The sequence below is a fragment of the Argopecten irradians genome, chromosome 9 (assembly GCF_041381155.1).
Source record: "Argopecten irradians isolate NY chromosome 9, Ai_NY, whole genome shotgun sequence".
NCBI classification, from domain to species: domain Eukaryota; kingdom Metazoa; phylum Mollusca; class Bivalvia; order Pectinida; family Pectinidae; genus Argopecten; species Argopecten irradians.
In genome coordinates this window covers 5450652-5475979 of record NC_091142.1, presented here as the reverse complement: position 1 = coordinate 5475979, position 25328 = coordinate 5450652, and the positions used below count along the sequence as shown (strand labels likewise).

Genomic DNA, 25328 nt, shown 5'->3' with positions numbered 1-25328 from the left:
CTCAAGACAGACGGTAAAGTGAGAAAGATAGATATGTCTATGTCTGAGAATTATTTTTGAAACCACCATATATAAAGGGTGAAGAGACATCATGTATCTATTGACATGCAAAAGTATACAAGGTGAAAATATTTAATAATAATAAAAAAAAAATCCGGATACCAGTCTAAAAATAGAACATACTATATGAATGATTTTTCTCGACGTATTCCTCCAACAGTACTTCGTACCCTGAAGTTGAAGAAGCATTAATAAAAAAAAGAAACATAATTAGAATGTGCACAAAAACAGAAACTAAATAATAAAAAGAGAAAAAAAATAGATCTACAGTCTTATTCCATCCTAAATTGTAGGTCTGAGTATGCATAATAAATCTCTTTGGTAAAATTTCAGAAATTTGACAAAAACTCAAGTTTTGATATCTTAGGACGTCTGGAAAATATCAATTTACATATTCTTACTATAAGATAAATAATTGTGAAACGTGTAGATAGCTGTAAATCACTTTAATTTCAAGTATTTAATTTTGCTTTTACAGTGAACACTCGATGTAAAGTGTCTGTATTGTAATTTTTTTCAAACTGCCAGTTTCTGTCTGCTTATTAGTCAAGAATCAATTCTGTTCCTTGATATCTCTGTCCAGATTAAGAATTTCCGGTACTACTTGTGTCTAGATTATCGTGGATTGATTATACATTGTATATATATCGTGATAAGATGTGCAACAAAAAATCTGTGAAATTTGTTCAACAGTCAAACTGCCTGAGTAGCCCCTGTATGTAGCGACTCCTTGTCTAATATGATTAATATATAATGGAGACATGCACTCTACTCACCCCCCACCCCCCCAACATTATTTGCTCTATGTAATTGGTCTGTTTTTCTCTGTATTTTGTGACCAGCATGTTTTAAAAGTCCACTAACTATGAATACAGTGGTCCCTCTATATAAGACCTGACCGCCATTTTCGGTGATTGTAATAGTCGATCCGGATTGGTTTAGAATTTCAGGAATTGATTAATAATCATGTGTTTAAAAAAATGGGAAGGGATTTTTTTCCAGAATTTTTGTGCACAAATTTTTGGGAAAAAAAGAAATCTTATAAAAAAGAAATACATTAAAAGTAAATAAATTAAATTACCAAGAAGTTTTTACCTTTTTCTTTCTCTCAATTTGTTCTATATTTAATTATTTTGATTGACTCTGTAACAGGTTTGACACTGTTTTTTTTGTGTTTTTTTTTTTAATTTAGTACCTCTGTTGTGATGAAAATTAAGTAAATAAATTATTCCATTCAATTAAGCCTTGTATTTTTTTAATTTCAATAAAGGATATATAAAATCATAAAGGTAACAGGATTGAAAATACATGTATATTTGGCATTGTTTCCCTTCTTCTAATCAATATAGAGGAAATTTTAAAAAATTTTCCGCTAATTATAGATCACCATGCAACAAGCAAATTTTAATTGGCGAATCCAAATTTTGATCCAGAGCTAGCCCTGGACCACTCTGACAGGAGACCACCTTCCCTTATAAGACAGTGTCTTGTGCATAATAATGGTCATAGTTATATCAATTTTACTTCCCAAGAGAGACCACTTCTGTTATCAGACCACTTTTTCGTTCCCCATGGGTGGTCTTATGATGGAGGGACCACTGTCATCTGTCTTGTGTGTCTTTCTTACAAACCATTTGCTGATCAGGTGCATTTAATTTTAGTAGTCCTCTAACTAATGGTTGGACTAAGATGTTCTATGTATACATATGTTACCTTTATAAGATTATAATGACAATTAACACACTAAATGAATGATCTTTTGTTCAAATACCTGATTATTTTATGGTTTAGCCATATGTATAGCGTATGACCTTCCATTTGAATAGTATATATGATTAATTAATGGTATGGCCGGATGCATGGCAAGTTCCGTTCAAACATTTCTATTATTTCAAAGTATGGCCACACACATATCCATTCCACAACCAAGTATTACAATTACATTGTATGGTCATATGTATGACGTCAAGATTCGCAAAATTATGATAATTTCACTGTATGACCACACCTAATCATTCAAATACAAAGTATCAAGCATACAATGACTTTATGGTATGATCACATGTATGACCTTGTGATTATTTCACAGTATGATCACATGTATGACCTATAATTATTTCACGGTATGATCACATGTATGACCTTATGATAAGTTTACAGTATGATCTATAATTATTTCACAGTATGGTCACATTTATGACCTTATGATTATTTCACAGTATGGTCACATGTATGACCTTATGATTATTTCACAGTATGGTCACATTATGACCTTATGATTATTTCACAGTATGGTCACATGTATGACCTTATGATTATTTCACAGTATGGTCACATTTATGACCTTATGATTATTTCACAGTATGGTCACATGTATGATCTATAATTATTTCACAGTATGGTCACATTTATGACCTTATGATTATTTCACAGTATGGTCACATGTATTACCTTATGATTATTTCACAGTATGGTCACATTTATGACCTTATGATTATTTCACAGTATGGTCACATGTATGACCTTATGATTATTTCACAGTATGATCACATGTATGACCTTATGATTATTTCACAGTATGATCACATTTATGACCTTATGATTATTTCACAGTATGGTCACATGTATGACCTTATGATTATTTCACAGTATGGTCACATTTATGACCTTATGATTATTTCACAGTATGGTCACATGTATGACCTTATGATTATTTCACAGTATGATCACATGTATGACCTATAATTATTTCACAGTATGATCACATATATGACCTTATGATTATTTCACGGTATAACAACATGTATGACCTGTGATTATTTCACAGTATGATCACATGTATGACCTTTATGATTATTTCAAAGTATGATCACATGTATGACCTTATGATTATTTCACGGTATAACCACATGTATGACCTTGTGATTATTTCAAAGTATGATCACATGTATGATCTATAATTATTTCACAGTATGAGCACACGTATGGTGGTATAACCTACCTGAACTGATTGTTTGGTTGTTGTTTTGTCTGGAGCTGAACATTGTTAGATCTCCACTGAGCCTCAATCTTACTATATATACCTCCAGCGTACTGAAAGACAAGGTCAAATAGAAGTTCAAGGTCACACATTGATAAGGTCAAATAGTAGCTTAAGGTCACATAGTAATAAAATCAAACAGTAAATCAAGGTCACATAGTAATGAGGTCAAATATTAATTCAAGGTCAACTAGTAATGAGGTCAAATAGTAACCCAAGGTCACACAGTAACAAGGTCAAACAGTAAATTAAGGTCACATGAAAATAGGGTCAAATAGTAACTCAAGGTCAAACGATTAAGGTCAAATAAAAGCTAAAGGTCACATGGTGATAAGGTAATATTGTATCTCAGATTCAAAGTGTCATGTAAATGGTATTTCTACACAAAATAAAAGGACAGGGTCACAAGATCCACATATCAAGAAACAGAATGATAAAAGTCAGCACTTTTCATGTTCATAAAATGTTATCCATGTGAAACTTACTTCCTTTTTTGGTTTGTCGATCTTGTCTGGGTTTAACCTTAGCTTTGTCAGATACAGTCTGATATCTTTCATTCTCCTGTGGTCTGAAAAACATCAAAAGCAAGTTTGAAAAAAAAACCTTTTTATTATTACAAACCACAATCATATTGCCATGCTAATAACCTATTATCTCCTCCCCTACCGTATATTTGTACAATAAGTTCTTCCCCTTCCAAAAGTATTTCTACTGTTGACCACATCCCCCTTTCTGTATTTGCATATTAAGCTCCTCCCCCTACAAAACACTTGACATTTTATCAGCTCCTCCCCTACCAAGTATCTATACCATTTGCCCCTCCTCTGATATATATTTTTTTACATTAAAACCCTCCCCTAGTATACACCTGTACATTAAGCTCCTCCCCAACCACACATATCACACGTCAGCTCCTCCTCTACCATGTATTTATATATTAAGTCCCTCCCCCTATCTCACTTGTACCATTAGCCCCTCCCCTTACCTTCCTGCCTCTGGGCATCCTGGTTGTATCTCATAGATCTGCCAGTATCCCACGTGGATTTCTTAGTCTGGCTACAAGAAGAATTTATCATCTCATTAATTTTTATATCCAATTCCATAACAATAATTTCTTTAAATGACAGCATGAACATTCATGGAATATGAATATTCATGAGATCTCAAGCTTTCAAAAATAATGAAGGTCAATGTCGTTAATTAAAACAAACTTTAAAGCTCTTTACCTAATCAAGCTCTAAGCATGATACCAAGTCTATACTGTTCTTTGAGGTTCTATATTATAGCAATTACCAGTTATAATATACTAATTTCCTACAAACTTACTCAAAATCTGGAGCATCAAGTAGAATGGCCTGGGGATCAATGGTCACTCGTGATCGCCTTGTTCCTCTTGACCGGCGAGCTATGTAAGAAATTACATATATTAATAGCTGGTGTCTTGTATCATGTGAAGTTTACTAATTACAATTAATTTTTGTTGACACCATGGCAGCTTGTCAAATACTGGTCGTAGGTTGGTGATTTTCATTCTGGTACATTGGTTTTCCTATACAACTATCTCATAATAACTAACCTGTTCCTTTCGGCTGCTCATCGTCTCCGAGTTCATCGTCACTCTCCCCCATACCAATGTCGTCATATTCAAATGACAATTCCCTCTCCATCGTCAAGGCCTGGAGACGAGGCTGGGGCCTAACAGTCTACAATAAAATATTACCACACTGATCACCAAATCTTATAAATCATTTGTGGTTTTGAGGTTCACCGATTTTTTTTTGGTTTTGCAAAATTTTGTACATTAGACTATGAACATCATAAATTACAGTAAACTACTTTATTTCTGTTTATTCAATATCTAGGGTCTTTGTTATTTCCACATATTCATGAACATATAAATTTGTGATCAAGTGCTCTTACTGACAGTGGTGCATACCCATATGTAAGTTTAATACAATTATTCGTGTAAAATTTGGAAATTGGGTTAGAATGAAATTACAAAATAATGTGATATCATATACAGTAAAACGTGTCTATAATGAAAATATTTAAAACAAAGAATTCATAGATATAATACTTTTCTTTCCGCGTCAAGGTTCATATGAGATGTTTGCAATATGTGTATCATGTACTATGCTTATAAGGAAGTTAATTGTTCAATTGTTGGTTGAATACTTGTACAAACCCATAGAATAATGTGTGTCCTAGAATAATGTGTGTCCTAATGTGTGTCCTAGAATAATGTGTGTCCTAGAATAATGTGTGTCCATGTAAATCCAAAATGTAGCATTCAGCCTTAACAATACCTCAGATTTTTTGTCATCCTCGACAGCAGACATGAGTGATGGATGGATGGCCGTTCCTTCTTTACGAGTACTGCTCACGAATTCTTCATTGTCGTACATGTTTAGTTCTAACTCACTGTCACAAAGAGACAAAAAAAATATTCTGTTACCTTAAACTTTCTCCATTACAGTACACAAAAGAGTAACTGTAACACTTAAATGTATGAATATATTCCACCATTGAGTTATAAAATTTCACTCATTTCAGAAAGAAAGTAATTAATACAGTATAACAGTAAATTTGTCTTTACCCAATTTTACAGCGAGTAAGATATTTGACTGGTATAGAAAGAAATTTGGATTTTTATTAATATAGAATAAAATGGAAAATATCATACAATTTTGTCAGAATACTTCAAATACAGGGGTCCATTTTGACAAGTAATACAGAAATCTATTTCATAAAAATGTAAACCTTAGATGAAATTTTCAAGAAACATATAAATTTTTTTTTTTCATTATTACCAATCAAACATGTAATTAAAGACTTCTTTTTATATCGATGGCATGGCTACGAAGAGATGAAAGTGATACCATTTAATGTCTGTTATGTAATTTAATCAAATGTTTAGCTCAATATGAAGAAAATAAACAACTTTATTGCTTTTTTTATCTTTTTTTTTATCAAGACAACAATATGTCAGCTATGAGCATCACAAAAGAACTGTCCAGAATCAGAAACATTTGTATGCCATTTTCATTTCAAATCAAATTTGTGGAAAGCAACTTTGGCAGATATCAATATTGAATTTTAAAAGCTTTTAAAATAACTTATCAGAAGTAGATATTATGCCATGGAGATAATTAATCTTCGGAAATTTACACAAATTTGCAGACGAAAAAAGGTTGGTTTTGAGTTAACTGTAGTTAGTGTGAAAGGAAGAAACATATTACAGTTTATTTTAAAAACTTATTTCTACCTCAATATTTATCAATTAAAAAATAGATTTTAAAATGTTATAAAATTACATAAAATGTTACGAGTGGCTGACAGATCAATGTTGAATGATTGAAATATAATATGAATGTCAGATGAAGAAAAGATTTTTATGCCAAGATTGAATTAGCTCTAAATTAGTTAAAAAGAATTTAAAGAATGTCGAGTACAGTTTTATATTCAAAGTACTGTTACACAAAAATTGTTACCAGTAGGAATTGGAGGAAATATAAGGAATAACAAAAATAAATGAAAAAGTTCATAATTACTTATTACATATAGAAGAATCCAATTTAAAATTATAAGACTTTTCTTCAACTGATTATTCGAAACAGAAATTATGACGTTATTATCATTGATGAGGTCACATTACTAGCAAGTCATAAGATTTGGCGTAAATGCTAAAAAAGGTATTTTCTTTCTGTAAGGATCATATTATTTATCATAATTTGTTTGAATAATTATAGAAAATATTATGCTAAAGATCTTAAAAATACCACTGAAAGATGTCAGATAATGAAAAAGATCATATTAATACAAAAAATACAGCTAACAGATATCAGGTCATATCATAGATTAAAATCACACAAACCTGATCGGTGATCTTGAGAACCTGGTACATGGTTACATAATATTAAATATTGTTTATATCATGATTTGTAAGCCTGGCATTGTGTATCACTTACTCAAACACAAAATGTGTTTTCCTTTAAAACTCTATAAATGTGTTGAGGATAGCAAGTCAGGATGGATATATTTGGGCAAAGGAGAGGATGGAAGGAGTTTGACGGTAAATATTAATCCATGTGATGCAATATTAATACCTAGATGTATTTGTATTATATTTTATTTTTTTTTTGAAGGGAAGGGGGAGAGGGGAAGGGGTATTAATTCATGTGATGCAATGTTAATAGTTGATTTTTTTTGGAGGGGCAAGGGATGAAGGGGAGGTAATTATTACATCTGATGCGATGTTGCTATAAGTTGTATGATTTTTTGGTAATAGTTGTGATCAGGGATCAGTACCTGGCATCAGAGAGGCGTTGGAATGGTACACACACAACATCCCTGTGAGCGAGAAGATCGTCGTAGACACGGTTCGGTGAGGCCTTGTCTGTGTCACCACCCTGGATAATCTCGGGCAGACTTACGATGTGATCCCTCACACGGCAGCCCTGAACATGAAGGGAACAATGTCAACTCAACAAACAAAAGAGTAAATTCAGAAATACTGCATATGCCATATTTTGCACTCAGAGCCCTTAAAATTGTAACAAAGGGAGCACTTATTAGTGAACCAAAACGTAAGTTGTAGACGAATAATATTTTAACTCTTTTAAGTTTCTGTACTCTTATCTGTTCCAGTAAAATGTAAAAGACTCACAAGTTCATGTAATATGGGATACAATGCTTATGTCCCGAGGCATCACATATTGAGAACATCATTTAATCAACTCCTTCTCTAGAAAAGGGGAGGTGCTCTTATTACGGTGGATATGGTAATTGCATGTGTATTTCAATAGTATAACTTAGTATAGTATAACAAAAATCAAGGATAATTATCTATATTATTATTAAATAACTGGGAAAAACAACAACCTCCAACTGAGCTCTTAAAACAAACGAAGTTTTGTTTTTCTAAAAATCCTTTATCAAATCCTGTCTTAATTAGCTTCTAAGAGTACAGTCATGTTCTTTGTAAACTTTGACATAACAACATCTTGATCTGCCCTTTTCATCTTTGACTCCATGACCTCTACATTTGACCTCTATATCTAACTTATAACCTTTGACCAATTAACTTACTTTATTCTGCTGTGTAGGATCAAACCGAAGATTTTTCTGATGACAACAGGGATAGGTACCGATACAAGAACCGAGACCGTTTTCATTGTCATAACGAGGTGGCTCCGGGTGGTATTTACAATGGCCGAACTCTGCACAAGGGAACAGTTCACCACAGCGGGTACAGCTGAGGTAATTTATGAGGCCCCAAATACGCCAGTAAACTTCACGCCAGGATTTGAGCTGGGACTTCAACTCCAAAAGGTATTCATTGACGTCAAACGATTTGTCTTTGACATGACAATGTGATAAACGCCCTCTCTTGTCAACAGTCATTCTGTAACAGATTAATTGCATTACATAACATAGCTCATTCTTAGGTAAAAACAGGCATGTACATTTTTATTATGTCTTTGCATATTACAGAGTTAGCTCCCTTGCAGGTAGGTATCCACTTTGACATTATTGTTTTATGAAAACAATTCACGTCGTTTTCTCCAAAAGTTATATGTTACGATTCCAAATACATGACGCCACAATCAATATTTACAGGCAAGGGCAGATAACTCTGTAATATTGCAAATACCGAATACTACACTGCCTATCTACTTACTGGTATATATCTACTTCAGCCAAATAATCATCAAATCAATTTGTTACAGTCTAGGCTTGTTAATTTTACAAAAAACAACATTGATAGAATAAACTAGATAGAACTCTTGAACAAGAAGACTTTTCGAATGATTGTATGCTATGGATGGAAAATGTGATGAATTTTGACACCAAGACAAGTATGGTTTCAAGAGCAGTTTGTACAAATGTGGTAGTCAGATCACAGCAGTACATGACATCATTATTGATGACCTTGATAAATGATGATTTGATATATTTTTTCTACATTTCAAAACCCATGATAACGCCTTCCTATTATTAGTTATCTCCCCTTATACTCACCGACATGGCATACACTTGACTTTTTTCTCCAAGTTGGCAGTTAGGATTCTTTTACATACAGTACACCTGCAATGAAATAATCATTTAATTTAATACATTAAATGGATATGGAAGAAGGTTGATGAAAAGTTGATATCAAATATGATGTACAGTGATAAATAGTTTTGATTTAAATAGATCTATATCCCCCCCTCCCCCACCCACCCACCTTATATGAGAACATAGATCTATATCCCCCCCTCCCCCACCCACCCACCTTATATGAGAACATGGCCCAAATATTTCTCAATTATGTTTCAATGGTAACTGTTAATAAAGCATGTGATGTGTCAAATTGTAGACATCCATAATTATGTAACAATGATTGATAAAGATTTAACAAAATTAATCCAAACACTAATTGTTTTATGTTCATTTCATAGTGGTCGATCAAGCTGCTAAGTTTTATTGAAATTAACCCAGTAGTTAAGGATATATCCAGATAATGTTTTCTACAAAATCTATGCATTGTAAGCTGGTCATCATTATTTCTCACCTGAACATATTTGTAGCATCCTCTGGGGAATCTGGACTCTTAGAATCAGCATCAAATAACTTCTCCAGTTTCTTCGCAAAAAGTTTACTGGTGAAAAGAATTTCAACAAAAATGTAAATGAAAATTATCCCTATCCACCAAACTGATACTTAATATTTGTGATATAGGAACCGTATATACTTAATATTTGTGATATAGGAACCGTATTGGGTAAGTACTGTTTGTAATGGATGTTACAAATGTAACTAGAACTGTCGCCAGTGTGGCCGACTAATACCTCCCCCCCCACCACTGCACAAATTTAGTAATAACTCCATTAAAAGGGGACATTGCAGAACTCTAGTTTACTCAACTCCCCTTTAAGTCATGGTTCTTTTATCATATTTTATCAAAATCTGTTACATAGCTTAGGAGGAGGTCACCGGACAAAGTTGTGTATACATACAAAAAGATCTAGTTGGACAACTCGATTCCAGTATACTTTCTCCCCCCTTCTCCTCAACTTTGTTGCCTATACTAAGTCACCCCTCCTCTGGTTTCACCAGCTTTGGACTAATAACTTACTGTACATACTAACTTTGCTTCAAATGAAGAGATTTAGTTATAATCCAAAATTTGAAATCCATTACCTTTTGAATTTGTCTTTTCTATCTTTGATGTCATCTGCCTCATTCTGGGTAAACAGGTCAGATATTCTGAAAAACAAAAATTGTCTTTATTATTGAATAATTTCCTGAAAAAAAATATTTCATGTCTTGATGGAGTTTTCTAAATATTCTTTTCGCCATTCAGAGACATTGAAAAAATAAAATTCCAACAAAATAGAAAATATTTAATGTAAGAATCAAATTGAATTTTTAATATAAGATCCTTTGGACGGCCGTAACGTATTTATGCGTAATTATTCATTTGCCCCATTTCATGCACCCTTCTGGAGCCCCACTGAGACCGTTGAAAACTAAATACTAGTTTTTTGAAAAGGAGATGTTCATCCCTATATAGCATGACAATATTGATTCGGTCATTGCATTAGTGACGTCACAAATCACCTTTGAACATGCCCAAATAAGTCAAAAATTGAGGTCTGAAATCCGGATTTTAGTGTGTGCCCGGAAACCTGTCGTTGTGAGCTTAATTATCAAGATACAGACAGGCAGATGATCTTAAACGATAGAAGAGATATCAAAGTAATAGAAAATAGAGAGAAAGGGAAAAGGAAGGGGAAAATAGCACCGATTTCCAAAAAAAAAAAAAAAAAACAAAAAACAAGTCCCACGCGCAGGTTTCTGCCTCCCATGACCCGTGCGTGGTGACCTTTAGGGGACTTCCAGTGACTGTTTTTGCTTGTTTGTAGTGTGTACTGTTTGTTATCATCGTGAAAATGGCATCAAACCGAAATCTAGATGCAAACTGCTTTCATAGATGGCATTTGTAATAACCTACTATCAAAATTGAGTCAAGTTCGAATCCTGCCGGCCGTCGAAAGGATATAAGACTCCTTTTTTCATTATTGTAATTAATACATGTGATTAACCTAAAAATGTCTGTAAGATATATATAAGTGCTCTTGCCTCTATTGACAATATTTGAATAGGATGTGACATTATAAAACAGGACAGATTAAGCATAGCAAAAATCTAATCTAATTCATTAATTCTTATACCCCGAAGGGAAGGTTAATTGTTATGAGTTTATGACATTAAGTTATGTAATCAACCAATGTTGTTTCATAAGAGCTTGTGGTATCAAGATAACCTAAAATATATCTCCAACAATATGGATTGGATTACTGAAACCAAAACCAGATGAAATAGAATAAATTACATATTTTATAGTTGTCTCCCTTTATACCTAGGGGAGATAATCAACAATGCAGATCCTTTTGGAATACATATGGACCTTATTTAATTAATTAAAGTTGTTTTCCTTTTTAACAGGGGCAACAATCAATATAATTTGTAGTTGCTTTTCGAATACTGATGAATTAACGTGAACCTGAACAAGTTGAAGTTGTCATGCTTTATTCACAGGGGAGATAATTCATATAAGATGTTTTTGGAATACTGACCTTCCCACAAGTTTATCGTTGATACAGTTCATGTTACATGGTGTTGATACAATAGAAGACATGTTGCCATGGCAATACTATACATTCGTATACATTCCTTGAGAAAATCAGAGACATCCAAGATCGTAATAACGTTGTTTGAGAAACATCAGATGAAATCAAGATCGAAATAACGTTGTTTGCCTCTGAAACATACAGATAATGGTAGGTAATAACTATCTTATCTGTATATGTATCGACTGCTGTAGTTTAGTAAATTATTTGTAAATATATATATCTATGCAGGGACCCAGGTATAATGTGGTACAGACCATCGCTACAAAAATGAGTAAGATCCCTTCAGTGCATTTTGAGAAATAGCAGAAACAAGAATCATTTAGACAAATGGATGGATGGAAAGACGAACAGACCAGACAAAAAATGATCTATAATTATATTATTATACAGTTTATCTAATAGTCTTATAATATTATACAGTTTATATAATATTATAAACACACCTAATTTAGGTTTTTCAGGGACATCTTTGGAGCCTCGTTTTACATATTTCATCAGCCAATCAAAGATCTGGACGTCACAGTGAACGGATATGTCAACCTCCTCCCATCTCTGGGCATCCGTCGACAAATATTCAGCAAAATATTTCATTTCCTGCACCAATAAGTCTCTGGCACAGTGGAAATCCTGCTTCACTGCAAATAGATATCAATTCCTATAAAATATTCATCACTACTGGGCCATACCTGCTGGAACCGCAGTTTGTTTAAAATGCATTTGATATCATCATTGAATGTTTAATATCTGACTCTTTTTAAGTGTTGTGCCTGAAATTTGTCCTTTTTATCAATACATTTAGAATTCTAAATAGTTGTGACACTGTATTTCATTTCACAATGACTGAAAAAGGCTTTTAATAATTGGGTTTGAAAGAGGTTTTTAACACACTAGCTGTAATGAACTACATGTACAATACTTTTACATGAAAGTTTCTTTAATATTCACAGAAAGGTCATTTCAACAGGTACTAATTTTATAAATCACAATACACTTACAGCTTTTTGCTTCATCACATACATGGATTGTCATAAGAGGGCTGTAAAAAATGACAATGTTAAATCATTAAAATCAGATTTTTTATTTGTTTTGCAAGTGAATATATTAATTAGCTCACAAAAAATACTATCGGTATGTACATCTACCAGGGTAATATGGTAAGCTCCAACTTGAGATATCGCCCAAATAACTTGCTATACTGTATCTCATACAGAACTATACAAAAGCATTCAGTTGACAAATATACTACATAAAATGATGCATAATATTCAACATAACATACATTTTCAAAGCCATTTAAACCTTAAGGCGGATATTTACTGTTTTTGTGATCAATCAACAAAAACAAGATAAAAACATATTTACCCCTGGTCAGAATTGTTGCGACCTCCATGTTTACTTTTGGGGTCAACTAAGTCCTTATAGTCTTTATCTCCTGTGAAATGAAGATTAAAGAAAACTTCCATATTTGAGCTTTTTATATATCATATTCAACAACATAATATAAGCAACCCTTCCCATTTTTGAGCCTCCAATTCATAAAAGCATAGTACTTTGAATATGAAAAGTGTATACCATATTATTCAGAGTATTACTCACATCCCCATTTCTGAGTAAAAACAGTTAAAAGAATCTTTCAGTTAACTTCATAAGTCCTATTTTTTTTGCAATTTCAGAATGTTTCAAACTTGTGTAATTACATGATGTATGTTGTCTATTTTAAAATCTTCACTTGAACAAATGGTTATTTTTTTTATATTATTACAGATAATATATGACATTTTTGTAATGAGTGTGGCCCACCTTTGTTCCGTGCAGAGCCAGGAAGGCTACCAGTTTTGTTGGCTGTGTCAGACTCATTAAAACTCATTTGTGATGAACTACCAGGAACTGCATAACTTTTCTCAAACTGGTTAAACGCATAAACATCACCGGATAACAGTAGTTCTTCATAGCGCCTGGCAACCTGTGTTAAATAATAAACATGGTTTGAAAATTATTTCCAAGGGGTTTCTAGTGCATCATACTTAATAAATTAGATACATTATGTATGTGTAATAATTAACCTTTAGGACTAATAAACAGAAAAAATGTGAATTCACAGGGTTATAACAAACCTCTGGGGACCAACAAAATTATTTCGTAATAAACAATGTCCGTTACTACTTCCTATGACGTCACAATTGTTATTACACTTGCATCTTACTGTTTTTATGACATGGCTGAACAGTTATGTGATAAAGTTTTATTAATGTACACTCATTCATTTAATCTTGTACAATACAAAATTTAAAACCACATAACAAAACATGCTGTAAACTGGCCACCAGACCCTAAGATTTTCTCAGCAGATTTCTAATACTAGATTATCTCCCCCTAGTTTGAAACTCTAAAATTAGACATGTAGTAGAGAAAAAAAAATATCAAGTCAAATTTTAGTGATGTTTTTGATATTCTAGAGACTTGTAGCTAGTCTACATGTATCCCCAGACCCTAAGATTTTCCCAGCAGAGTTCTAATACTAGATTATCTAACCCTAATTCCAAACTCTAAAATCAGATATGTAGTGAATAGAAAAAAATTATCAAGCCAAATTTTAGTGAGATTGTTAATATTCTAGAAACTGGTGGTGTAAAAGCATAGTACTTTGAATATGGAAAGTGTTTACCATATTATTCACAGTATAACTCACATCCCCATTTCTGAGTAAAAACAGTTAACTGCATAAGTCCTATTTTTTTGCAATTTCAGAATTTTTCAAACTTTTGTAATCACATGATGTATGTTGTCTATTTTAAAATCTTCATTTGAACAAATGGTTATTTTTTATATTATTACAGATTTTATATGACATTTTTGTGGCGAGTGTGGCCCACCTTTGTTCCGTGCAGAGCCAGGAAGGCTACCAGTTTTGTTGGCTGTGTCAGACTCATTAAAACTCATTTGTGATGAACTACCAGGAACTGCATAACTTTTCTCAAACTGGTTAAACGCATAAACATCACCGGATAACAGTAGTTCTTCATAGCGCCTGGCAACCTGTGTTAAATAATAAACATGGTTTGAAAATTATTTCCAAGGGGTTTCTAGTGCATCATACTTAATAAATTAGATACATTATGTATGTGTAATAATTAACCTTTAGGACTAATAAACAGAAAAAATGTGAATTCACAGGGTTATAACAAACCTCTGGGGACCAACAAAATTATTTCGTAATAAACAATGTCCGTTACTACTTCCTATGACGTCACAATTGTTATTACACTTGCATCTTACTGTTTTTATGACATGGCTGAACAGTTATGTGATAAAGTTTTATTAATGTACACTCATTCATTTAATCTTGTACAATACAAATTTAAAACCACATAACAAAACATGATATAAACTGGCCACCAGACCCTAAGATTTTCTCAGCAGATTTCTAATACTAGATTATCTCCCCCTAGTTTGAAACTCTAAAATTAGACAAGTGGTAGAGAAAAAAATATCAAGCCAAATTTTAGTGAGATTTTTAATATTCTAGAGACTTGTAGCTAGTCTACATGTATCCCCAGACCCTAAGATTTTCTCAGCAGAGTTCTAATACTAGATTATCTCCCCCTAGTTTGAAACTCTAAAATTAGACAAGTGGTAGAGAAAAAAATATCAAGCCAAATTTTAGTGAGATTTTTAATATTCTAGAAACTGGTGGTCAGTCATTATACTTGTAACCGAATAGATGTACATATCAATGAATCTGATTGCAGATCCAATAGAAGGAGTTAATGAAAATGTGTCGAAATGTACTTTGGGAGTTCATGCTATTGAAGTACCATAAAATAAATATCATTATGTATTATAGATAGCGTTATCTTTTACATGTACTTATCATTTATTTTTCTTAAATAAATTTTTTACCTGTCCAGGTGACATCCCAGGTATAAGCCTTGCTATGGCGTCCCAGTTTTTAGTTTGGAGTTCATTGAAATCCTGAGATGAAATGAGAGTCTTGAGGATAAGGTCAAGGGCCACGCCCACTCGAGAGGACGGTTCAACACTCACCATTTTACTATATGAACAGAAACACATGTACAATAGATTAGTGTGAAGTCGTACAGTTTCAGTTTGATTATCATTCATCTAGATTCAAAGGAAAAACATTTTCTGCACTGGATTCTTTTGAATTGAAACACTATCCAACTTCATTTTAGTTCGTCCGGGGTCGCGGGTTCAAGATTTCAAGTCCGGCTAGTGGCATACTACCTTCACCCTGTTACATTTGGTGCAATAGACCACACTTAAAATAGTGAATTTATCGGATGCTTCCTAAAACAGAGTCTTCAGATAACCAGAGTTGATCTGTGTTCGGGGACTAAACATATTTGAAAAGGGGGGGGGGGGGGGGGAGTAATGTAGCAGGTTTAATTTTACATAGCGAGACGGTCACCTTCTAGCTTTGCACTAGGGGGAACTTCCCTTTAGTTCATTTGGTAGAGCTGCAGACTAGTTTAATAGTAGTTACTCTGCCCATCAGAAGTTTCTTAATGCATATATATACTATTACTCGATTAGAACTCATTATAAACATACATGCATGCTTTTATTTATTACTACTGTACAATATCTAATATGTATTTGGCTATTTCGGAACCAACTAAATCCCTTCATAAACAACTGATAAATCTCTATCATTGCCACAGGGACTTGTAACGTAGGTTGTGAGAAAGTCTGCTGTGTATACATGTGTACTATATACTATATAAAAGGACAAGGGAACCAACGACTCGCTTGGAAGAGGTACACCTGCCTCTACAAAAGTCGCCCGTATTCCGTCAAAACATGGATAAATATGTACATATTTAATACCAATATATTCTTAAATAAATTTTCGACATGGAAAAAACAACTTCAAACACGAAATAATATATTAACATACCTTTAATTCACTATAAACGTGGAAAAATGCAGTCAGATATCACCGATGTCATTTTGCCTGTCCACTGAAATCTAGGTCAAAAGCACTCATATTCCCTTGTAACAAATTTTGTATGCATTCATTTCACTTTCTGGTGATATTTTCCCATTGCAAATACAAATAGGCTATCTCTGATAACTCTTTCATTAATCCAATCCAACAGCTAAGCGATGAATCACACTTTTTTTTATCCAGCACTCGACTCTTGTTCGTATAATCCCATCCATATTGTATTATGATGATGGGTACCAATTTTTTCTGTGTTACTCGCCCAACACGTCCACGCCCGATATTACTGCACTTAAATTCCTGTACTCTGACTCCTTTATACATTAATGTATCACAGGTTATGTGTTCTTGAGAAGAACCGTCATTTGGAGATGCATGTACCATTAATTGAAGAATATTAACTTAAATTGAGGCTTCTTATAATTGTTACTATACCGTTTTCACATTGAGTATTGTAGCTTTTAGTGTAACAGAGACCACCGGGTATATGTGTTGTCCAGTCATGGGTCCGGGTTATGGGTTTCACACATATCCACACAAATCTTGTTTAACCAAGATGTTTCATGTGGACAGGCAAAAAACGGACATCGAGTGTTATCTGACTGCATTTTCCACGTTACATAGTGAAATAAAGGTATGTTAATATATTATTTACGTTGCTGTTTGAAGTTGTGTTTTCCCATGTCGAAAATTTAATTTAAGAATATCTTGGTATAAAATATAGTTTACATATTTATTCCAGTGATAGAACGGAATAAATAGACTGGCGACATTTGTAGAGGCAGGTGTACCACTTCCAATGCGAAGTGTTGCGTTTCCCATGTCCTTTTATATAGTTATATTAGTACACATGTATAGACACAGCAGACTTCTCCACAAACCTACGTTAAAGTCCCATGTGATCATTGCATTACAACAGTGAACTAGCCTACATTTTCTAATTGAAGTTAGTCATCACCAACAGAACCATATATAGGCGAACTCAAATTTCTATCACCAATTAAAAAGTAGAAGTATACAGCACAGATTTTACAATAGGCCTAAAATATTTTAAAGAAAAATATTCTGGACAAACTGTACTTTTGTAAGACAGGTGTTTGAATTTGACCCTGCTGCAATTTACAAGACCTTTAAGTCTACTACACATATTTTCGACTGCATACTTACAACGCATATACACTGATAAATATGTCGGTGATGTTTGTACACAAATTTAAAGTATTCCTCAAACGAGAGCAATGTTCTCTATGCACATATCGTTACCATGAATAGTCGCCATTTTTCAACAATGGTTTATGTAAATTACAAAATTAAAACAAACGGACTGCCTGAAATTAAAACCATCATAATAAAACATTTGATAATTAAATAATACAAAATAATATCACATTTCATCAACATTAAATACTTACATATCCTTAGAATATATATTTGATTTAAAATCATTATCTGTGGCAAAACGTTTCGCTTCGTCTGTTTTTTATATACCTAAAGCATGTGCTACGCTGGTTGTACGCTGGTCCCTAACTCAAGCCATTTACAGTGCTGATCAGAGTGATTTCCCTTCGTTTAACAAAAGTGATTCTGGTATTAGCAGAGACGAAATTAAATAAATTCTTATTGCCACTAAAGTATTAGTGAACACATTTTTTAAGCTTGAAGACATTTTTCATCAATCCTTTAGTGGCAATAAGAATTGGTGATTTAATTTCGTAATGTTTTATTATCGGATGCTACTACAACAGGAATTTGGGCAGCAGGTCAAGCCTATCATCTATCCGTATAGAAAAATATAGAATACAATAAACAGATACACATACAAATGAATGATATGGCTAAATGTAGAAAACTAACATTACTAAATACAGACAAGCACATAATTTATTTGTTTAAATAAATCTTCTGACACAAAAATACGAATCTCTGAACGATTCCATGAATACGATTTGTTTTCATTACATCAACATTGAATTATTACAAAAGTTTGAAAATACAACAAGAATTTATAATACGCATCATTAATGACAAAGGTCAGAGAATAAACTGTAATAAATGTTATATTTACTATATATGTTATTGCTATGGTGATATTAATGCATAGTCAACCGTTCACTTCCGACATGATAAAAATCGTGCGACAAAATATATATAAAAATGACATAAAAATACTACATACTCCACGAGCTTATTTTTTCAATTTTTAATTATTATCATTAGATAATTAATTTTATCGGTAAGTTTTGAAAACTTTTAATATACAGTATTGTACAAATAGAAATTTTCAAAAACTTTTTTAATCGTAAATTACTACTGTTGCCAATTCCAGACACACAAATATACCAAATAACTACCATTGGTATATTATCAGAAATGTACAATAGTTATGTATCTGATATATTTATGACAATACATGCATGTGTTACTATTTGACACACGTCCTCCTTATGACACAGAATCAGTCTAAAATAAAACCATTCTTTGGTCAAATTAAGAATTAATAGAGGATTATTTTTATTTTTTGACAATATCTTATAGGGGTTGAAAAAAGTGATTTTACTCAAACAATGTACAATGTACACAGGTTTAAAATCATCATTACACAATCTATAGTAGTTGCACGTAGACCTAAAATATCTGGACCATGATCGACTCACGTCGAGTTATAGGTGCATTAACTGGATTATTTTATTTATTTATTTATTTATTTTGCATTCTATTTTAACTCAGCAATATCTTGAAAAAACATCAGGTCCTAAATACAGTTTTCATTTGTGATTTCTTCACCATTTAAACTTCACTACATCCATCTATGTATGATTATTGTGAAGAAACGTATCACTTTTAATCAAATTCTGAGTTTGATACCATAGGAAATAGTAGCTTTCATTGAATCATATTTTGCAACTTTTATGATAACCGGATGCAAAATATTGAAGAAATCACAAATGAAAAATGTTTTTCTTTCAATGCTCCTTCCTTCATTATCAGAGCTACCTCCCTTTGTACATATATCTAGATAAAGTATCCAAAAAGTTAATCTGCAATGAAGTTTATTTAGAAAACTATTTTTTCAATAAAAGAAAATTAATTTTCAATTATAACGTTTTACTTTTATAATGAGTATTTTAAGCGATAGAAATTCTTTCGATAATTCTGCTGAGGTGAAAACAAATCTTGATGTAATTATTCAAGTCCCACGGAGTCAATCGATCGGATGTGGGATCTGCGTACAAATTATCCCCAGCCATATCACACAATACTACTTCCGGTTTCGAACACCGTTGAAATGGCGTCAAAACGCAAAGTGGATTTTGCAGAAGATACGGCGATAGCCACCGATGTAAGCGATGAATCTCGAAGATTTAAAGGAAAACACTCACTAGACAGCGACGAAGAGGATGATGACGTTACAAAATACGATGTCATGCCAGAAGATGAAATAGAAGGTAATTGTATACATACGTAGATTCAAGTTCAACAAATCGACCGGTTTCACTTTCAGGCGATTCAGAGACGAAAACTGACGGAAACCTGGCACAGCTATTTACAATACTTGACTAGTTCCTTTGGATACGTTGAATTTAATTACATGTCAAAATTGAAATGCCATATGATATTCTTTTTATTTAAACAGACAGATATAAATTAAACATACACGTATCAAATTATTGAAAATTGGCTTTACACAACCGTATTTAATAAGCAAGGGAGCTAACTCTGAAAAAGATGAGAAGATAAATGTATTGGGGTGTACAATGTGAATTAAGTGAATCTATCCCAGGACCTCCGAACCACAGGAGCCGCAGTGGCTGCATCTTCTTCTTATAGTAGACACAATTCCATCGATGTCGATGATTGCATTGTGTGGAATTGGCAGGGGCATGATTGTGGGGAAAAAAGAGTGAAGTTATTTTACAGTGATTGTGAAGATGTGCAGGTTGTTTTTTTTGGGGTTTTTCTTATTTAGTGGTATTTTTTTTTGTATAGTTATAACGATAAAAATATGATAGAATTTTAGGAAGTGGGGTTTAGGTCTTCAAGTTCTGTTTTTAGGATATGTGACTTGAAGACCTTTAGTGTAGTGCTTTGTACTGTATAGCCATCGGTACGGATGTTCCATTGTTTAATTGTGTGTGGAAAAAATGAATGTTTGAATATGTCCTTGGTGGCAGCTTTATGTCTATATGTGAATGGGTGTAATTGTCTGGTCCTGTAGCCTGTCCGATGAAGAATTTGACTATAGTCTATTGCAATTGCCACATGACGGTGTATGATTTTATAAAATAATATTAAACGTGTTCTTATTCTGCGTGTTTGTAGTGAGGTCCAGTTGAGGTTTTTTATCATGTCTTGTACTGAACTTGTGTTGTGGTATCTGCTTGTTGTGTAGAGTGCTGCTCTGCATTGTGTTTTTTCGATTTGCATGATTTGATTTGTCTGGTGTGGGTCCCACACAGAGGAGCAGTACTCCAATTTGGGTCTGACTATGGATTTGTAAGCATGTTCTTTTATATGATGTGAGTTTATAATTATCTGTTGATTTCGTTTCAAGAATCCTAGTGTCTTGTTAGCATTTGCAGTTATGTTGTTGATGTGTGTGTCCCATCGTAAATTATTTTGTATTGTGATTCCTATATATTTGCAAGATGTTGCTTGTTGTAATTTGTGGTCACAGAGTTTGTATATATAATTTGTCTTTGTGCGTTTGTTTGAGATGCTGAGGACGTTACACTTGTCCAGGTGGAAAGACATTAACCAATCTTCCTCCCACCTACCTGCTGCGTCTAGATCTTCTTGTAATTTAAGTTCATCTTGTGTGTTATGTATGGTTTTGTATATTATGCTGTCATCTGCAAAGAGTCTGATGATGCTGTGTTTGAATGAGTGCTTAAGATGTCCAGTCATAATTACAAGCCCTCAACCTCTTGGTCGTAAGTTGAAATCAGATATGCATGTCACTATGTAGGGCAGCTAATTGCCAGGTAGTTAACGCTGGTTGGTGTTTTTTCTCACGATATTCCTTCTTTCCTCCACCATCTAAACCTGATACATCAAATCGGATAGCCAGAACCAGAAAATAAGATTACACAACAGAAAATTGCTCAGTTGTTTTAAACAATGCCCTAAAAAGCCTTTAATTGGTGATTAAAAAGTATCGTGTATCTTTTATAGATCCATATAGGAACTTTGTGAAATTGAGTTTGTCTATACATGTGTTATTTGGTCTTAGTTTTGATTTTGTGTTGTTGGTTTTTTTCAGGTCAGGAAGATTCAACAATTGATCGTGATGGAGAAATACAGATAACACCGTTTAACATGAAGGATGAGTTAGAAGAGGGACATTTTGACAAGGAGGGAACTTACATTTATGATAAAAAGAAGGTACAGAAAATTCAGAAAAATATATAGCATTAAACAATAAAGTATTGTTTATCAATGCAATGGCAAATGAATTTTGTTTAAGACAATAGTAAATAAAATTAATAACAAAATGGATTTCTCTTCCATTATATTTCTATTGTACTGTAAGTCTGTAATTTAAATTCATAATGTATATGGTTATTGATCTAATTATGTTAGACATCTGATTGGAAACTCAAATATAACTTATTTAATATAAGTAATCCAAAGAAATATGCCCGGGTAATATTATCATTATTGCATCAATTACCGCATTTTATTTTACTAACCTTGAGTACATGTCAAATTATATTTTGACCATACACCTTTCCATATATCCTGTATTATTTTGAGAATTTTTTATTACCAAAACAAAATGTTAAGATAAAATAAATAGAAGTTGGTTATGTTGATTAAGTTAAGTGTCATCATGTTGCTCTGAAGTGCATGATTTTAAATTTCATATATTAAAGCTGTATACAATCTGGGGAGTCAGATTAACTTTCTCATGGGTCGGATTAAAAATACTCCACCGCTGATAAATGGTATTTTCTCTCTATCAAAAAAAGAAGCAGACGATTTAGTATTTTTCTTCGGTTAAAAAAAGTCACATACTTTACACTATTACCATCACTGAAAAGTTTGAGCTTCTAATTTTACTTCAAGATAAAAATATTAAAAATAATTAATTGCATCTCGAAAAAATTCCATGGCACTATGTCCTATATGGAATGAGTACTGATTGTGCATGCACCGAAATCATTTTATAATATTTATGTGTTAATTAGACATATATATATATATATACACGATTAAACAACAATTATTGTTCAAATGATGAGTATCGTTTTTGCTCTGTCGGCGATGGAGCATCTTTAATATTTTCTGCCCTTTGCTTCTTTTGGGCTTACAAAATGTTGTAAAACCCTCAGTAAGTCTTGGGTGTTACTGCATTTTGTGACCCTTGAGTAGAAAATCCATATATAAAAGAGTTTTGCATTTTTTTCCTCAGGAAATTCAGGACAGTTGGATGGATAACATTGATTGGATAAAAGTTAAAGAACAGCCGGTGGGGAAGACATATTCAGATGATGACGATGATTCGGAGGAAGAGAAAATTAACGAGGAATCCATTTTTAGAGAAATGTTGCAATATGTCAACCCAGGGGAGACAATCATGAAAGCCTTGAAAAGACTTGGTGGTAGTAAGAGTGGTAAAGCTCAAAGTGCGAGTCAACGCTGGAAGGCGAAAAAACAAAAAACGGCATTGACTGATGAACAGAATGAGCAAAATGTGAAGGATAAAGAAAACATGCTAAAATTAACTGGACTTGCTAATCAACTTATGCACACTGGCAATATGGAAGTGTATGAAATGACTCATGAGAAATTGAGTTATGAGTTAAAGAAATTTGAGGATTCTAAACCGAAGCCTGTCGATATTCCTGAGGGAATGGACGATGATGATGCGTTAGACATGTTTGCTGAAAGTCTAGATAAAGAAGAAGAGGAAAAGAGTACAGAAAAAGATGTCCAAAAATCTGATGCAAATGGTAAAAATCTTTCAAATGGTTTTTAAGAGATCTTTGCTTACTATACGTATATATATACACAATGTATCAATTATCCAGCTATGTTTCCATAAAATTTTAGATCATTTTGGCTGAAAAAATGCATGGGGTTTCAGACAAATTCAAGATTTTAACAAATCTTTTAAGTGGCCATAAACAAAGAAATATAGAGAAGAAAAATTAACCTCTGGAGTATTGAGGTCGAGGATAATAATAATATAACTGATGAACCATTATCTGAGTTGGACACTTGAGTTTTTTTCCATTCAAAAGCTTGCAGAGCCTGTCAAATTTACAAATAGTGTCATTAAAACGAAGGAAATATTTTCAAAAGAACAGGATATATTATGAAAACGTTGCTAAAACATTGAATACATGTAATTTCTTTTTACAAAACATCAATTAATGAATTGGATTGAAAATGTTTCCATTGATTGTTATGAAATGTAGTTAAAAAAATGTTTTGAAACCTTTTTTGATTTAATAATTCCTCACACATTCCCATTACAGTGGTATCAAAGGATGCTAGCCAGAACTCATCAACACCAGATGAAAATTCTGCGACGACAGCATCAGCTGCCAAGGAGAAACCTTCGGTACCTGACCCAACGGAGGTGATGTGGGAGTATAAGTGGGAGGAGGTGGATGACGCTGAGATGCACGGACCATTCACATCCTCTCAGATGTTACAGTGGACAGAAGAGGACTATTTCCCTGATGGTGTGTACGTCCGTAAAGTCAACACCGACAAGTTCTACAACTCCAAGCGGATTGACTTTGACCTATACACATGATAGGGCTTTTAAATAAGACTATGTGTTATATTCAACCAGATATCCAGTAGTGTTTATTCTGTCTTATCCAAGTTACCCCCCTTCATTACAGTTCGTCAACACAAAGGGAAGTAACTCTGATTGTTCATTCTGATATCTCAGAGTTCTTTCCCTTCCATTCAGTTTGGCGATACAAAGGACATGCGATTCATTGATTGTTCATTTTTGTCAGAGTTCCTCCCTTGTTTAATCCATCAATACAAAGGGGAAGTTACTCTGATAGATTTATCAGAATTCTTCCTTTTGTTTCACTCAATCACTACAAACGGAAGTAACTCAACATTTCACCTCTTATCTGATTCCTACTGAATTTCAGTCTATTGATTAAAACCTTGTAGATTGCAGACATCTACTTTACCTCATTTATTTAAATTATGCTTTAATTCACCAACCATGTGGAGAATCTGATATAATCTTCTTCACATTAATTATTTTCTATGATAAAATATACCTGGAATATCTATACAGTCACCAGGGCTAAATAAAAGTCTGTGTGTTTATACCTGGGACTGAGGATGGTCAACTGTAACAATCTCAGAATTGTTTTTTTTTATTCAGGGAATATAAACATAATTGAATAAAAGAGAAGTATGAGTGCCTAAAGTGGAAATTGAATAAAAGAGAAGTATGAGTGCCTAAAGTGGAAGGGAATGAAAAGATCTGTATTTAACATGTAAAGATATACTAGTCTACGTATACAAAAGTTGATCATGTGGTGTAGATGTTAAGCCATATGCCTTTCACATAGCGGCCGGGGTTCAGTCCCTGGCACAGATT

The 25328-nt window shown here is 33.1% G+C and overlaps 2 protein-coding genes across 2 annotated transcripts; one reads left to right on the top strand and one right to left on the bottom strand.

Moving 5' to 3' along the window:
* Positions 1-182: 182 nt before the first annotated feature.
* LOC138331187 (SANT and BTB domain regulator of class switch recombination-like) lies at positions 183-13742 on the bottom strand. The gene is given in 18 exon segments (XM_069278665.1): positions 183-231; positions 3062-3153; positions 3586-3668; positions 4086-4156; positions 4427-4505; positions 4677-4803; positions 5407-5521; positions 7409-7557; positions 8189-8504; positions 9122-9187; positions 9657-9743; positions 10286-10351; positions 11725-11802; positions 11804-11909; positions 12225-12416; positions 12777-12817; positions 13144-13213; positions 13582-13742. Coding segments are annotated over 18 exon segments (1854 nt in total). The 5' UTR covers positions 13649-13742.
* A 6251-nt stretch (positions 13743-19993) lies between these two features.
* LOC138331186 (CD2 antigen cytoplasmic tail-binding protein 2-like) lies at positions 19994-24908 on the top strand. The gene is made up of 4 exons (XM_069278664.1): positions 19994-20193; positions 22008-22129; positions 23160-23700; positions 24229-24908. The coding sequence occupies exons 1-4, from the start codon at positions 20034-20036 to the stop codon at positions 24510-24512; spliced, it is 1107 nt and encodes a 368-aa protein (XP_069134765.1). The 5' UTR covers positions 19994-20033; the 3' UTR covers positions 24513-24908.
* Positions 24909-25328: the final 420 nt, after the last annotated feature.

Excerpts from the sequence above, each read along its gene's own strand:
- LOC138331186 (XM_069278664.1), top strand. The coding sequence starts at position 20,034 with ATGGCGTCAAAACGCAAAGTGGATTTTGCAGAAGATACGGCGATAGCC. Across the intron at positions 20,194-22,007 it reads GCCAGAAGATGAAATAGAAG|GTCAGGAAGATTCAACAATT; the intron begins GTAATTGTATAC and ends GGTTTTTTTCAG. Across the intron at positions 22,130-23,159 it reads ACATTTATGATAAAAAGAAG|GAAATTCAGGACAGTTGGAT; the intron begins GTACAGAAAATT and ends TTTTTTCCTCAG.